General features: G+C 42.5%; 1 protein-coding gene across 3 annotated transcripts in view; it reads left to right on the plus strand.

Annotated features, from left to right (window-relative positions):
- The first annotated feature begins 1743 nt into the window (after positions 1–1743).
- Ncapg2 (non-SMC condensin II complex subunit G2) overlaps positions 1744–16152 on the plus strand; it is a 66346-nt gene continuing 51937 nt past the window's right edge. The window contains exons 1-9 of one of the 3 annotated variants that reach the window (XM_041639083.1): positions 1744–1831; positions 2723–2849; positions 3264–3381; positions 6315–6503; positions 6956–7070; positions 8943–9097; positions 9928–10062; positions 13662–13756; positions 15035–15104. In XM_041639083.1, the coding sequence (XP_041495017.1) occupies positions 3304–3381; positions 6315–6503; positions 6956–7070; positions 8943–9097; positions 9928–10062; positions 13662–13756; positions 15035–15104 (837 nt within the window). In that variant the 5' untranslated portion in view covers positions 1744–1831; positions 2723–2849; positions 3264–3303. Of the gene's footprint in view, positions 1832–2038; positions 2201–2722; positions 2850–3263; positions 3382–6314; positions 6504–6955; positions 7071–8942; positions 9098–9927; positions 10063–13661; positions 13757–15034; positions 15105–16152 lie in introns of those variants that run through there. The other 2 variants (XM_041639085.1, XM_041639084.1) reach the window with 2 other exon arrangements.

Raw genomic sequence — 16152 nt, forward strand, 5'->3', positions numbered from 1 at the left:
TTTTCCCCACACGAATATACCGTGTGCATTTCTTTCAAGGAAATATAGTGGTGGTGAAGAGTATCATCTAGTACCTCTCAGAAGCCTGTGGCTGTAACACCGTGAAGGCTGTCAGACTTGGAGTGTGGGGGGCAGGCTCACCTCTCCTCAACACATTGTTCCTTCCAGTACCTTTCTAGAAAGGTCAGGGATATAAGGGGATTACAACCTGGAAGAGGAACGAACAGAACTCATTCTTGAGGTCACATTTGAACCTAACCACTTAGCTCTTATGCCTCTCCCTGTTCTGCTCAGCTGAGAAGTGGGTGGCCACATCCAGGAGACTCAGTCTTCCTCACTTCTGTTTCTTTCCCATAGTCCAGCACTTCCATCCTGAGGGGTTCACAGAGCACGGCTCAGCTCTCAGGTCAGCAAGGGAACTGCAGAGGGTGTTGAGTCCAGCTAAAGGGCCTGCCTGAAGCTTTCAGTTCTGCTTTTCCTTAATTCTTGTACTCTGAAAGTCTGTTATCTGTATGAAATTTACTCTCACAAATAGTATAGCACGAAACCACCAAAGGGAAAGAAATGTTTCTATGATCACTTCCTAATTAGCCACAAGTTGTGAGCCTCTCTCAGAATCAATGACTCATCACTGGCAGGGTCTTGTTCATTCCTGGGCTCTCTTAAAGGGCAATAACTCTTCATAGCCACCCAGCACTGGAAGGTTTTGTCCAGCATGGCTTTAAAACCTCACTTTGAATAGGACTCTATTGGTTCCTCGCTATTTTTAAGATAAGTTCTTTGTATGTGTCCAAGGCTGGCTTGGAGTTAGCTAGAATCCTGCCTCAGCTTCCTGAGTGATGGGATTACAGGCTTATGCTACCACACATGTTTCCAAATTTTGTGTGACAGAAAATATTTCTGAGAGTATTTTTTAAGAAACTGATATGATAGCATTGGTGTTCTTTGGAGAGGGCTGCTGTGAGTCCTGAGTCAGACTGCAGAGCTGTCCTGTGCTTCACACCGTTTGAATCTGAGTCAGGTAATGGTCTAACCTACGTAACTCCAAAAGAAATAAATTCTTAGGCTGTGCACTCCACAGTTGGTCCAGTATTAAAGATATTGTCATGGTCAAAGGTATTATTTTAGTCAATTTTAACTATTCTAGCCTGTTTTATAGTTATTTGCAATGAGGTCCAATTTTAACTCGGCCCCTTTCCTTTAGCCACACTGTAAGGTTTTAAGAACAGAGGTGACTTCAGACAATCTTATAGAAGACTGGTCTACAACCTGGAGTGTGTTAGGGCTTGAGTTGTGTCTGTAGGAGAGAGAATGACCCAGCGTCTGTCTTCTAGAACCTAGTGGGGAAGGGGAGAGGGCAAATATCTCACAGGTTGTTCCAACTTTTTAGATAAAACACCCCTTCGTCCTCCTCGGCCATCTGTTTCTTTCTCTCTCTGTCCTAGTACACCTCTCCTTCCTTCCTCTGCCCCTGTTCTCTTCTTCCTCTCTCTCCCCTCGTAAGCTCCACTATCTTTCGCCTGGAAGCGGGCAAGAAACACCAAGTAAAGTCAGCTCTCTAACGTGTGTGTGTTGCGCGTGCGCGTCCTAGGGCGCGAAAGAGACTCCGGGTGCGGCTCAAGTCTTGCCAGGAGGCGGTGCTTGGCCAGCGGGGGCGGAGCCTGGTCGCCGCGATGACGCGCGCGGGCGTGGCCCGTATAGCGTCGGTTCTCGTGAGAGCGGCAAGTGGTGACGGGGTGGGGGGCGGGCGCGTCAGGACGGCGCGCGGGTGTGTTTGAATCTGGTCCGAGCGCGGGAAACGATGGGTCCCTGGTGAGGTGAGCACTGCGCGGTGAGTTGACTGGGTTGTCTGGCGGCGGACGGCCGCGGCTGGGCGACGCGACGAGTCCGGGTCTCTAGTCCGCGGCCGTCATCGGTCTCGAACGCTTGTGGAGTGGGAGAGGTGCTGCGGGAGGGCCGAGCAGGACCCGGGCAGACTACGAAGGACCCTAGACCAGGACGGGGGCTCACCAGGGAGTAGCTGAGCCTTGAACCCGGGCTGACTAGGACCTGGGTGCGGACGAGGGAGGACCCCGGAAGGAGACCTGGGTATGACTAGAGAGATCTCTCAGAAAAAGACTCGAGGCTGACTCGAGAGAACTCCAGAGAGGACCTCAGACTAGGACCTGACGCTCACAGCGGACGACTGGACTTGTACTTGGTATGACATAGGGGGCACCCCAAAACTACACCTAGGGCTGATCTACGGAGGTTCTTGGCTCTGAACTAATAAGAGACAAAAAAATGGCGTAGCATTTTGTAAGTCTAGCAGCTGTAGACATTATTTGGCAGACTAAGTTGCCAAATACACTTGCGTAAACAAGAACAGTAACCAGAATTAGGAAACTGGTCCTCAGCCTTTCTTCATTTTATTCATCAGAAAAAAGGTTATGGTTCACAGTTCAGTCATTTGAATCGTGGAACGAAGTGGCTGTATTTAAGATTTACTATTGTGAGGAGTTGTCAAACCGAGGCTATTTTCTCCTTTTATTCACTTTAAAATTGGAATACATTGTCACTGTGATTCACTGTCTCCATAGTTACTGCCAGTAATTTTCCACATTCCTGCATTTGTAAAGCATAGGAGATTTTTAAATTTAATAAGAATTTTAAGGTCCTATTGCAAATATGTTCTATCCCTTGCTGTAACTATTGTTAAGTTTATATGATGTGTTTTGGGCAGGTGTTTTTCTGGGAGATCTCATGCAGGAAGGAGAATGAGCAAGGTCCCTTGAGCTCTCATTATCCTGTAGGGGTGAAGAGGAGGCTGCTGAAGCGAGGCTTGAATGCACTCTCTAACAAGTTCCCAGGTGACCTCAGGGCTGTTGTTGTGGTTTTCATTCTCACTTGAAAAACAAGACAGGATTTGTTGGTTGGGATCTTCTCGGAGGAACAGCACTTTAGGAGTCTGAAGAATTCAGCTGTGGGGCTCAGCTTGAACCTGTTGCACAAGCCAGTTCTTCCCAAGCTAGTATTTAAAAGAGAAGATTTCCGAGGCAGTTCAGATTTCTTGTTCTTTATCACAATGTAATGATCTAGATATTTTGTTTATGACATCATCAGTAAATATTTTTTCAGATTATTGTAAGTTTGTGTCAGAATGTTGTTAGAGACCATCTTATATAGATGTATACACATTTCTCAATCTTGAATGTTCATATCAAATTAACTCTTATGGGAAAATTTGCACGTTTAAGTTCTGGTCTGATTGTATTTCCTACCAGGGTTGTAAAACAGGCTCCCTTAGAGACAGTTTCATCTGTCATGGAAAAACGGGAGACATTTGTCCAAGCGGTTTCAAAGGAACTGGTTGAGGAGTTTCTGCAGTTTGTTCAACTTGATGTAAGTTGTGTTTTATTTTTACTGTCATTTTGACTCTGGAAATTAACATTCTAAGATCATGTTCCTAAGTGAAATACAGTTCTCCCATTGAGTTCTTGGGTGGGGAGGTGAGTGTTTATTTTTAGAAAGATAAGTACATTCTTTAGAATTAAATGAACCCACTTTTGGGCTGAGGTAAAAAGTAGAATATAAAGAGGAATTAGCTAAAGAGCTCATTGAATTGAGTCCCTGAGGACTGGAGAAGGCAGGTTGTGTTTTAACCTGAAGAGGGTCGGCAGGGCCAGAGTGCAGCCGTAGATGCAGGGGAAAAGCAGCAGAGATGGGAAGCTGTATTACTTTTTTGTTGCTGTGGTAGAGCTCCATGACCAAAACCAACATATAAATGAACTCACTTTTAGTTTATGGTTCCAGAGGGTAAGAGTCCATCATGGTGGGGAGATGTGCCAGCAGGAGCAGGGAGCTGAGAGCTTACAGCCACAACTGCAAGCTTGTCCAAGCAAACTAGAAGTGGGGTCAGGATATGTAATCTCAAAGTCTGACCTTAGTGATATATTTCCTCCATCAAAGCTGTATCACTTAAACCTTCCCAAACAGTGCCACCAACTGGGGACCAAATGTTCAAATATGACACACTAAAGACAGGAATCTAATAGAACATAGTTGCACACAGTAAGTCTCTGAGAAACACAAATGCTGTAGTAAGGATGATGCTTTTCCTTGAGAAAGATATAGGAGTTGATAGAAGTGGCCAGCTTTCACAGTCGCTACCATTCGTGTGTGGGAAGGGAAGAAACAGACAAACTAGCCTCAGACACGTGGAGCATTAGTACGTGGAGTGCAGTGCAGTGGGTGTAGGGAGGTGGGGGAGCTGTGATCCATGGAGGGGTGGAGCTAATGATTACATTTTTAAGAAAGTATCTGTGTTTTAGAAAATGCACCCTGATATTTGGGGTTGGAGTCACATGCCTACAACTGTGTTAAATGGTTCTGAAACAAACAATGATTCTAGGATAAAGATACAGCAACTACATCTAGGATAAAGATACCACTAACTACATCTAGAATTCTTGTGTATACTTGAGTGTATCCGTTTAACATGGGGTACACATGTGGAGGCCACGCAGGGTCTCAGGCCTTCAGATGTCTTCCATCTCTGGTTCGAGATGATCTCATTAGCCTGGAACTTCTCCGCTTCCAGAGATCCTCTTATCTCTTGTCATAGAGTCAGGCTGCCACGTTCAGTCTTTTAGATGAGTTCATGGCATCCAAACTAGGGTCTCCCCAGCCCTGCACTTTTTTGGAAAGTTTTATTTAAACTTGCAATTCATTATGGTATTTTTCACATTAATTTTTAATTTTCCTCTCCATTTTTCCCTCTCTGCCCTCTTCCCATATGCTCCCACCCTCAGTGTCTGCCTTTCTGCTTGCAGTTCACATGTGTATTTTTGTGGTGCGCTCTCTTACCCCCAGTACCACTTTCTGCCCTTCCACGGTCTTTTATGGAGTTTAACAGCCTACACCCACTTTCATACCCACTTATATACATAACACATATAAGCATTAAAATTAAAATCTGCATATGAGAAAGAGCAGACAATTTGTGATGAGTCTGGGTCACCTTCGCTTACACAGTATTCTGTAGATCTATCAATTTTCCTTCAAACTTCATTTTTCTGTACAACTGAATAAAATTCCACTGTATATAACTGCATTAAGAACCTCAAGATGACACTTTAACAATTATTTTCAGTACCTATTTATGTTGTGACAATTGTTGAAACATAAGTAGGTGAGCTATAGTCACTTTTCCTGCTCCAGGATCCAGCTCAGCATCAGGCTGTGCCTGTAGCTGTCACATCTCTTAAATGCTCTTTAACCCAGAATTCTAGACAGTATCTCTGCCTTCCTGTGTTTGCCACAGTACTGAAGGTTTGAAGGTGTTGGTGGCTCTTATTTATTCTTTTTTCTATTAGCCAATCCAGCCAGATCTAGTGTCTCCTCTTCAGCAGGAGCCACTTAGCAGTGTCAACCTCTCAGGACAGCCCTGTTATATGGGGATCATTGGGTGAGTAAGTGGTTGTTCAGTTGTAGCTTCCTGCTTTCCTGTTGTAACCGTGGGCAACCTGAGGAAACCCATAACTGTAGATGACCTGTTCCTTGGCACACTTCTGTTTGTTTTTGTATCTGTGAATGCTTTTTTCCAGAGTCTGTTACTATGATGACCATAAATTTGTCATTTGTGAACTCTGTATTTCTTTAGTACTTATTCATTGGTGCTCTGTAGCCTGCCTGTGCTATTAATGAATGATCCGTTATTAACTTGCCGTATAGCCTCACTGATGCTGGTTTAATTCTCTAGGCTATATTGTTACTTACTTGAACTTGGGCTGTCTCAGAGCAGCTGCTGGAAAGGCCTTTTATTGGGTTTTGCACTTTGTTGACAGTGCGTGTTCTTACTGTGTCAGAGTGACCTGGGCAGTCTGTCCAGGTGAGAATAGAAGTCAGAGGTGCTAGGGACTCAGTGGCTCAGGCAGAGACTCCTGTGTAGGGCTGAGGAGCACATGATGTGGACAAAGACATGGAAGGAAGGGAATCTGAGCCTTTGTTGCTGTTCCTGTTGCCATCGTTACCTCCAGCATACTTCTATACTTGACAGCTGAGGTGGGGTGTTGACATTTTAATTGATTTTAGGGGTTTTTAAGTGGGTGGTGAAATTTTAAACTTTAAAGTTCTAAGGAAGAAGAGGCAGAGGAGAGATTTGATGCTTTCTGTTTGGTAATCCTGTTCTTTTTCCCTGTTTGAAAAGGATTTGAAAACTAACCAAATGCTTAAACATGTAACTAATTTAATACTTAAACTTTTCTATTAATACAAGTATGAAAGAGTACAACTAATTTTTCATATTTTGTATTTTTTTAAAATTTATTTTACAGAAAGATTCTTCTGAACCTTTCAGTTTAAGTGAGTTACTAGACGAATTATCAAGGAAACAGAAAGAGGAATTATGGCAAAGGCTGAAGGACTTACTGACAGGAACATTGTTAGAAAGCCCAGTGGATGGGTGGCAGACAGTGGAAGACCAGGGTGAAGATGGAATGGAATCCGAGCCCAGTCCTAAGATGGTATTTGTCTTTAGAAATAAAAACGTTCCTCCTTACTGTCTGTTAAGAAGATTGTTTATTTGAATTATTGATCTTTATAGTCCTGGCCAGCCTGGAACTCACACACTTACCTAGCTGGCCTTGAACTCAGAGATGACCTGCTTCAGCCTCCTCAGTACTGGGATTAAAGGCGTGCATTCATCGTGCCAGATTTGAATAATTGAACTTTCAAGTTAAGAAATAAATGTGTTATATGCCAGTTCTGTTCATTGTAATTTTACATGCTGACCAGCCCTGCTATTGCTGTTCTGCTACACAGTGTTATGATTCTTTTAGGAATCTTGACTTACATTTAATTTTAATCTGATTTTTACAATAAGCTAGAGGTGGTTTCATTTTAGAAATTTATTAGCTGTTCAATTTTTTTTAAGTTGGGTGTTTCTTATTTTATCTCACTTGTGTTTTATTTATAGAAAAAGAGCATAGAAATAATACATGCAATTACATCTGTAATTCTTGCTTCTGTATCTGTAATAAATGAACATGAGAACTATGGGGCCCTCCTGGAGTGTGCTGTTATATTAAATGGTAAGTGGCGTGTTCAGTAGCGGGCACTCACATGACATCTTTTAAGAAGTCACCTGTTTTCACGAGTGTGTGGCAATCTGAAACAGAACTTTAAAGGCATGCCTTGGCACTCACGTTCTCTTTTCTCAGGACCCCCAGAGGAATCGAGTTAGCTCTGCTGATGAGGGCTCTGAGTTGCTGACTGCGGTCACTGCGGGGTCTTCAGGACTCCTAGCACTAATAATACCAAGTGCTGTTGAGGGCACATCTGACTGCTGATTTCTCAGTTTGTGCTCTTGCATCAGAGCCTGGGAACCTGTCCTTGAATGTTTCCTAGAGGATGACCTTGGTCTCTGGAGTCCTTGTTGATTCTCATAGCTCTTGTTAACTTTTAACTGCCTGTATACCTGTGATTATTAAATGGGTACACTAGTTTGATTTAATGAAAAACCTGGTTATAAAATATTTACATAAAATTATTTTATAAACATAACAGCAGTTTTGTTTTAAGGATTTCAAAGAACTATCTTTTGAGTACTTTGCTCACTTGAGTATAGTTTCCTGGGACAAACTTTCCTATCAAATTCTCAGTCTCAGTGTCACTTGGTTATCTTTATATTTTTAGGATGCTGCTTTAGTCTGATTTCTTGTAATTAGTAGTTTTTTTCTTTTTATATTTAATTTTTTTTGTTTGTTTTTTGTTTTTGTTTTTTTCCCAGATAGGGTTTCTCTATGCAACAACCCTGACTGTCCTGGAACTGGCTTTGTAGGCCAGGTTGTCCTTAAACTCACAGAGAGTCTGCATGCCTCTGCCTTCTGAGCGCTGGGATTAAAAATCCTGGGCCACCACCTCAGGCTTTTAGTATGTTTGTTTGTTTGTTTGTTTATTTATTTATTTATTTATTTATGGATTTTCAAGACAGGGTTTCTCAGTAGCTTTTTGGTTCCTGTCCTGGAACTAGCTCTTCTAGACTAGGCTGGCCTCGAACTCACAGAGATCCGCCTGCCTCCGCCTCCTGAGTGCTGGGATTAAAGGCGTGCGCCACCACCGCCCGGCTTGTATGTTTTTAATCTAAATAGAATTATATTGTTTTCCCCCTGCTTTTTCTCCCTATAGCCCTCCCAGCTACTCTCCCTCTGACCATCTTTCCATGTTGCTACCCCAAGTTGATAGTATTCTTTTCTCTGATTATCTTGTTACCCCAGTCAGTATAAACATTAGTTTTCAAGTGCTCTGTGAATTTTAGTACCAGCTTATTAATAGTCCCCAGACAGCTGGTAAAATGAATACTATCATTGTAGTTGCTTTCTGACTTCCAGTTACTTTAGGAGCTTTATATTTGTATGATGGTATTTAGCTTCTGTGGGTAATTATGGACATATTCCTAGCAATATAATTATTGAGCCTTTCTGTTTTTAAAATCAATATTTTCTTTATTGATTGTATTTGCTTTGATTGTTTTCCACCTTTGAGCTCAAACCTGAGGCCAGTACACTGAGATTGTGGTGAACTGGTGGTCAGAACCTATGTTCATGGTGGTGGTGTTGTAACGACATCAAGATGAACCTTTTTTCTGTGTTAACAGATTTGGCTGTCTCTCTGTAGATCAGGCTGGCCTTGAACTCACAGAGATCCGCTTGCTTCTGCCTTTCAAGTGCTGGGATTAAAGGTGTGTGCCACCACTGCCCAGCTTGTACTTTTTTTTTTTATAACACTTGTAAGTCTTTTTTTAAAACTAAGTATTGGAATCCAATCCATAAATATTAATTATCTGGCAAATTAAACTAGTGTTTGTGTAGCAAGGCCTTGGGCCAGGTCATAATACTCTGCACTTTTGAGTCTGAATTGGTATAATTTGCTTAATAACAGAAAATCTTTGTGTTGTGTTTTAGGTATTTTATATGCACTACCTGAATCTGAACAAAAACTGCAGAACTCTATTCAGGATCTGTGTGTCAAATGGTGGGAAAAGGGCCTGCCTGCCAAGGAGGGCATGGGGAAGACTGCGTTTGTCATGCTGCTGAGGAGAAGTCTGAAGACTAAGACAGTATGTTTGCTTCCTTCAGGAGACACTCAGTGAGGGGTGGGTCTGTAGCTTCCCAGTTTAGGGGTGTTTCTTAAAAAGATGTATAGAGGGCTGGAGAGATGGCTCAGTGGTTAAGAACATTGCTTGCTCTTCCAAAGGTCCTGAGTTCAATTCCCAGCAACCACATGGTGGCTCACAACCATCTGGAATGAGATCTGGTGCCCTCTTCTGGCGTGCAGGCAGACACACAACAGAATATTGTATAATAAATAAATAAATAAATATTAAAAAAAAAAAGATGTACAGAAGCCGGGTGGTGGTGGTGCACACCTTTAATCCCAGCACTCGGGAGGCAGAGGCAGGCAGATCTCTGTGAGTTCGAGGCCAGCCTGGTCTAGAAGAGCTAGTTCCAGGACAGGAACCAAAAAAGCTACGGAGAAACCCTGTCTCGAAAATTTAAAAAAAAAAAAAAAAGATGTATAGAAGTCATATCTGAAAATTTTTTTAGGTTGTCACTATGTCCTGCTTTTTTATTTCTTTTTTTTTAAATTTATTTATTTATTATGTGTACAACATTCTGCTTCACACACACCAGAAGAGGGCACCAGATCTCATTACAGATGGTTGTGAGCCATCATGTGGTTGCTGGGAATTGAACTCAGGACCTCTGGAAGAGCAGTCAGTGATCGTCACCTCTGAGCCATCTCTCCAGCCCTATGTCCTACTTTTTTATGATCCTATAATCTTCATTATTTATGATATAAAATATATATTTAGCTTGAAATAGAACTTTACTGTTCATAAAAGAAAGACTGAGACACTGCTGCATTGCTCCCTCCTGTCATCCTCAGGGGGCAGACGTCTGTCGGCTGTGGCGCATCCATCAGGCCTTGTACTGCTTTGATTATGATTTGGAGGAAAACAGAGACATTAAAGACATGCTGCTCGAGTGCTTCATAAATGTTAGTTACATCAAGAAGGAAGAGGTAAGTAGGTTTTTTCTTTTTGGCTTGTTGGTGGGCTATTAATGGATTGTTCACGTGGCTGCCGCTTATACTGTGCTGTTTTGTGGAAAAGCCAGCATAGCCATTAAGAGCTGTGTGCTAAACTGGACATGGTGGCGCATGTGGGGAGCAGAGACAGACAGGCAGATCTCTGAGATATCAAGACTAGCCTGGTCTACAAAGCAAGTTCCAGATCAGCCAGGACTGCTATACAGAGAAATCCTGTCTTGAAAGCACCCCATCCCCAAAATAGAACTCTACACCAGTTTAACTGGATGGCCCTGATGGGGCACATGCTTCCCTGACCCTGGCTTATTTCTGTCATTAAATTGGATGGAAATAGGTGGGTTGTAGAGAACTGGAGGAACCACAGTTACATTTTAAATTAAGGTGAGTGTTTTACACACACATATTGTATAATATATAGTATTATATACATAAAATATATGAACATTTCATGGTGAAAAGATGGTTACTCTTTGGAGACTGCCATGGGGCCAGACTTTGTGCACAGACATATGTACACATATGTAAGTGTGAGAAAGCCTATCCCTGTGGTTGAGATCTACTACTCTCTTTTCTACTTCCACAGAGTTTCTGTTAACTGTTATAAAATACCATGTCCAAAAGCAACTCAAGGAGGAAAGGATTTATTTCATCTTAAAACTCTCTAGTCAGGGCAGAAACTCAAAGCAGGAATCTAGAGGCAGGAACTAAAGCAGAGACCAGGGCGGAATTCTGTTTACTGGATTTCTTCCCATGGTTTGCTCAGCCTGTGGTCATTTTTGTTGTTGTTTTTTGTTCTTTGAGACAGGGTTTCTAAACTCTTTTGTAACCCTGACTATCCTGGCCTTAAGCATGTTATTGTTATTTTAATATTGTGCTTGAAATGCCTTCTTTCTTTTTTAATCTCACTATGTGGCTCTGAATGGCCTGGAACCCTCTATGTAGACCAAGCTAGCCTCAGACTCATAGAGATCCTCCTGCTTCTGGCTCCTAAGTGCTGGGATTAAAGTTTATACCATCAAGCCCCCTCAGCCTGCTTTCTTTCTCCCCCCCCCCCCCCCTCCGAGACAGGGTTTCTCTGTCTCATGAGTGCCTGGCTGTCCTGGCAATCACTTTGTAGATCAGGCTGGCCTTGAACTCACAGAGTCCATCCAGCTGCCTCTGCGTCCACTGCCTGCTTTCTTAAACCATTCAGGACCACATGTCTATGAGTAGTACCACCCACAATGGCCTGGTCCCTCTCACATCATTCATTATTCAAGAAAATGCCCATGTCTTATGAATACATTTTCTTTTTTTTTTTTTAAATTTATTTATTTATTAAGGATTTCTGCCTCGTCCCCACAACCGCTTCCCATTTCCCTCCCCCTCCCCCGATCAAGTCCCCCTCCCTCATCTGCTCGAAGAGCAATCAGGGTTCCCTGACCTGTGGGAAGCCCAAGGACTGCCCACCTCTATCCAGGTCTCGTAAGGTGAGCATTCAAACTGCCTAGGCTCCCACAAAGCCAGTACGTGCAGTAGGATCAAAAACCCACTGCAATTGTTCTTGAATTCTCAGTATTCCTCATTGTCCGCTATGTTCAGCTAGTCCGGATTTATCCCATGCTTTTTCAGACCTAGGCCAGCTGGCCTTGGTGAGATCCCAATAGAACATCCCCATTGTCTTAGTGTGTGGGTGCACCCCTCGTGGTCCTGAGTTCCTTGCTCGTTGAGCTTATAATTCATCTTCCTAGAGAAGCTAAATAAGGTGAATCCAAAGACAAACACATAGGCATCCTCAGGAATATTAACCTTCATCAGGCGATGAAAGGAGACAGAGACAGAGACCCACACGGGAGCACCGGACAGAAATCTCAAGGTCCAAATCAGGAGCAGAAGGAGATGAATACATTTTCTTGATCGAGGTTCCCTCCTCTCAGATGACTCTAGCTTGTATCAAGTTGACCAAACAGTACCCAGTATGAAGGTGGAGAGAGTGTGTGTATGCTGTGAATTGAACCCAGAGCCTCATGCATGCTAGGTAAGTGCTCTACTGCTGAGCCTCCCCAGCCCCATAATTATGTTTAATTGGCAAATACGCAAAAATTGCCATCACACAGTCGTCTTTATTTCTTTTTCTACCATTCAAGGAATCTATTGAGGGGCTTCTGGCCTCTTGTACTGCGCATTGTGGGCCAATCCCGTAATTGAACTGAGCAAGTTCAATTCAAATGGCCAAGTCTAGTGGAGATGTGCTTTAAGTGTAAATTGTACATGTACTAGAGAACGTAGCATGAAAAAAAAAGAATGTGTCTTAACAATTTTTTTTTATATTTAGTATATACTTACTGTAAATGGTATTTTGTAAGTATGCCTTCATATGAAATATTTTTGGAGCTGGGGCTATAACTAAGTGGTAGAGATCTTGTCTAGCATACATGAGGCCCTAGATTCAATTTCCATTCTTGCCAATTTTTTTTTTAAAAAATGTAAATAAACATAATCTTACATTATTGTGGTTTCTGGGGAATAGTTCTGTTATGTGAGGTCACTATACAGTGGTTATTGAGTTTGGACTGTGTACCCTTGCTGGGGTGCAGGGTATTTGGGTTGCGTGTGTCCTACAGTAACAGTTTCTGCAGCCATTTCTCCTGGAGCAGTAGAGAAGGTTTCTTCAGGGTTTTAACCCTGAGTAGAAAGTCTGGTCCCACGGAAGTCTCCAGTCACTAGCCTATAGGGCTTATTTGATTAGCACCGATTTCTTTGGCTTCACCAGGAAAGTCTGTCTCTAATAGCAGGTGCCCTGTCAGACTCCGGGTGTGTCTTGAGTGAAGTGGCAGCAGCACAGTGCTGTACAAGATGTGTGTGGTAACATCGCTGTTGGGAAGATGACAAGCATTAGGGTTGCACTTTCATCTCCAGGATTGTTTGGAAGTTGGTGAGAATAAAGAAGTTTAACGTGGGGTCAAACAAAGATTTCAGGCATTCTTTGGTTTTACAGTATAAACTACCCATCATAATGAGATCGAAAGTTTTATGAACTCATGTGAAGGTCGGTGTAGCTGTGTATCTGAGGTCCTTGAAGACAGATGCTCAGTCACGCAGCTGCTGCTCTTCCCATGGGGGGAATGTCCGTGACCCATGGGTCTCTGCTGTTAGGTCTCTGCTGCTCTTCCCATGGGGGGAATGTCCGTGACCCATGGGTCTCTGCTGTTAGGTCTCTGCTGCTCTTCCCATGGGGGAATGTCCGTGACCCATGGGTCTCTGCTGTTAGGTCTCTGCTGCTCTTGCCATGGGGGGAATGTCTGTGACCCATGGGTCTCTGCTGTTAGGCGTACCACCTGTAGCCCTTCCCACTTCAACCCCTGTGCATGCCACGTGATAGACATGGGCTTCTTTATCAGTAGCTGGCTTTGGATGGACTAAACAATATATGCTATTAAAAGAGTTTCATTTAGTTGCAGCTTTGTTATTTGAGATGATGTCTGTGTTGCCAGGCTGACCTTGATCTTGTCATATTTTGCCTCAGCCTCCCATGTAGGCGGGATTACAAGTATGTGCCACCATACCCAGTTTATTCTCTTTTTCATCTACAGGGAAGAAGATTTCTTAGTTTTCTTTTCAGTTGGAATATAGACTTTATTAAAATGATCCATGAGACCATTAAAAATCAATTGTCTGGATTACAAAAGTAAGTACTACAGGTTTAGTTCTGACTTTGAGTCTCTTGACTTATTTTAAAAGGTGTGTGTGTGTGTGTGTGTGTGTGTGTGTGTGTGTGTGTTATAAGGCTTTGCTGTGTAGCCCAGTCTGACCTCTCAATACACAGTATTCTTATTGCTCAGCTTCCTAGTTGTAACTGTTTGTAAATCACCCTGTTTACATTAAAATATTAGAAGCTTTAGAAGTTATATCTCATGATATACCACTGTATTTTTAGATAGTTATTTTCCTCTAGTAAATTATTTTCCAATAGTGAGATTTTAACTAGTAGTTTTTTTAGTTCCCCTCTTTTCTTTCACCACAATGGTGTATTTGCTGCCCCTGTTGATCTCCAGTCCCTGGGCTATCTCCGTCTCTGGAGTAGCTGGAACAGAAAGCAGTGCTGGTTCTTTGGTCAGATATTTGATAGTTAGAGCTTTGTCTTATTCACAGCAAAGTTCATTTTATTAGTATTCAGGGGGCATTTTGAATATAGAGTACACCACCTAATTGGGTGTGGGCTGACCGGTGTGGTTGCTGTGAGGAGCCTTGAGGTGTAAATAAGAAAAGCCTACCACTTCCTATACTCAGCAGTCAGAACTGCCAAGCAGCTGTGTGCATTTACTTAGGTACTTTGTTGACTCTCTGCATTTTAAAAAGTCATTTCCTATATCTGAGGTAGGCTTCAGTTTCTAAATTCCTTAGTGTCAGGTAGCTATAAGCTCTGAGTTGGGATTTAATTCTAGTCTTAGTATGAAACTCTTGCTGTATTCTAGATTGCTTTCTCGTCTTTGTGAAATGTTTATGCTTAGGTGATTCTAAAGCTGAATCTATTGCAGCTCTTTCTGTATGTAAAGAATTAGTATTTCTAATGGATTACTTATTATCTTTTGGGTATGGGTGTGGGTGTGAGAGTTACTTTTCTCTTCCCACCAACTGGCATCTGGACTTGGCAGCAAGCACCTTTACCAGCTCTACTACCTTTGAAGTTTCTGACTTTAGAATTTAACCCTGAGCCTGTGCTGTCACTGCATCCCAGGCAGTCGTAGCATTCTCACTGAAGCCTTGGCTCGGAAGGAGTCTGTACCCCAGCGTCCTTTCCCAGTCTTGCCGTCGTCCTCTTTCCACTTCAGGCAGGTGATACTGCAGAAGATTTGCTGAGCCATAACCTCTATTTGTTTCCTCTTCCTAAGGCAGGAGAGTAACTCAAGTGTGCTATATGGTAAAAGTATAACTATTTAAACATGTATTAACATTTTTTTAATAGGTCCTTGATGGTACACATTGCAGAAATTTACTTCAGAGCTTGGAAAAAGGCTTCAGGGAAAATATTGAAGGTATTTTCATTTTATTTAATATCTGCTATAGTTTAGTTACTCAAGTGTCCATGGGTGGTCTATTTAAAATTTGTGCCTAGTCCATCTGAAAATCAAGCTGATTAGTGATTTTGATAGAAATGTGATAGGCTGACACAGGCATAGCCCCAGCTGTCACTTTACTGGGATGTGCGGTTTCAGTGAAGTCCAGGGGCTTGTGTTCCTTATTCTGTTGTCTCTGGGTCTAGACTCTCCACTTACCTCTGGTTATTAGGCTATTGGAGTGTCGCAGTCAAAGGGACATGTGTTGCAAGTTGGGTGTACTGGGCTAAACAACATGTAATATTAAAATAATTTGACTTGTTTTTTTCTGTGTTTTTCTGGCTACTTGAAAGTGTGAAGCGGCATTTATGTTTGGATTCTGTTTTCATGGATAGTGCTGTTGAGGACCCCTGGTGCCTCTTTCAGTTATGTTACTTTAAGAAGTTTGTGACATATACTTTCAACCCTACTGTATATGTTAGGAAGATGGAGCTTTGCATTTCTCAGTCTGTCAGTGTCTGTTATCCCATTGTCTGTTTTCTCATTCTGTGTTCTCAAAAAGTAAAACTTACTCTTAATCCAAAAGTATTGTTGGTGAGCAGACATCCCTCCTGACCTATTCTCAGGATCTGAAAGTTGCCATTGTGATTTTGCTTGTTGCTCTCCTCTTTATGTCTGTGCCATCGATGTGTTGGAGGTACCTGTAGAAGGGAATGCCATATTCTGATAGTTCCAGTTTGTCTTCATGGCATGTGTAACTTCTGGGACATGTGGCATAGCTCCTGTCTCATCATTTGTCAGATAGCCTGTTATCCCACATTCAGAGACTCACCAAGATGATACTGATAGCAATACCTGTTTCCCTCCCTAATGCCACAGAGTCCTTGTGCCCTGGAGTGTGGGGTAACACATAGTCCTCTGGGTCTGCCTTTTCCTTTGTCTTACCCTGAGGCTCATTAGCATTTTGGGCTATCAAGGAGCTTCTCACACACTTCTTCTTCAGCACTTGTCAGAGAGTCTCAAATCT

Source organism: Microtus oregoni, unplaced genomic scaffold (assembly GCF_018167655.1).
Source record: "Microtus oregoni isolate MIOR12 unplaced genomic scaffold, Mior012 000056F_ref0000123, whole genome shotgun sequence".
NCBI lineage: Eukaryota > Metazoa > Chordata > Mammalia > Rodentia > Cricetidae > Microtus > Microtus oregoni.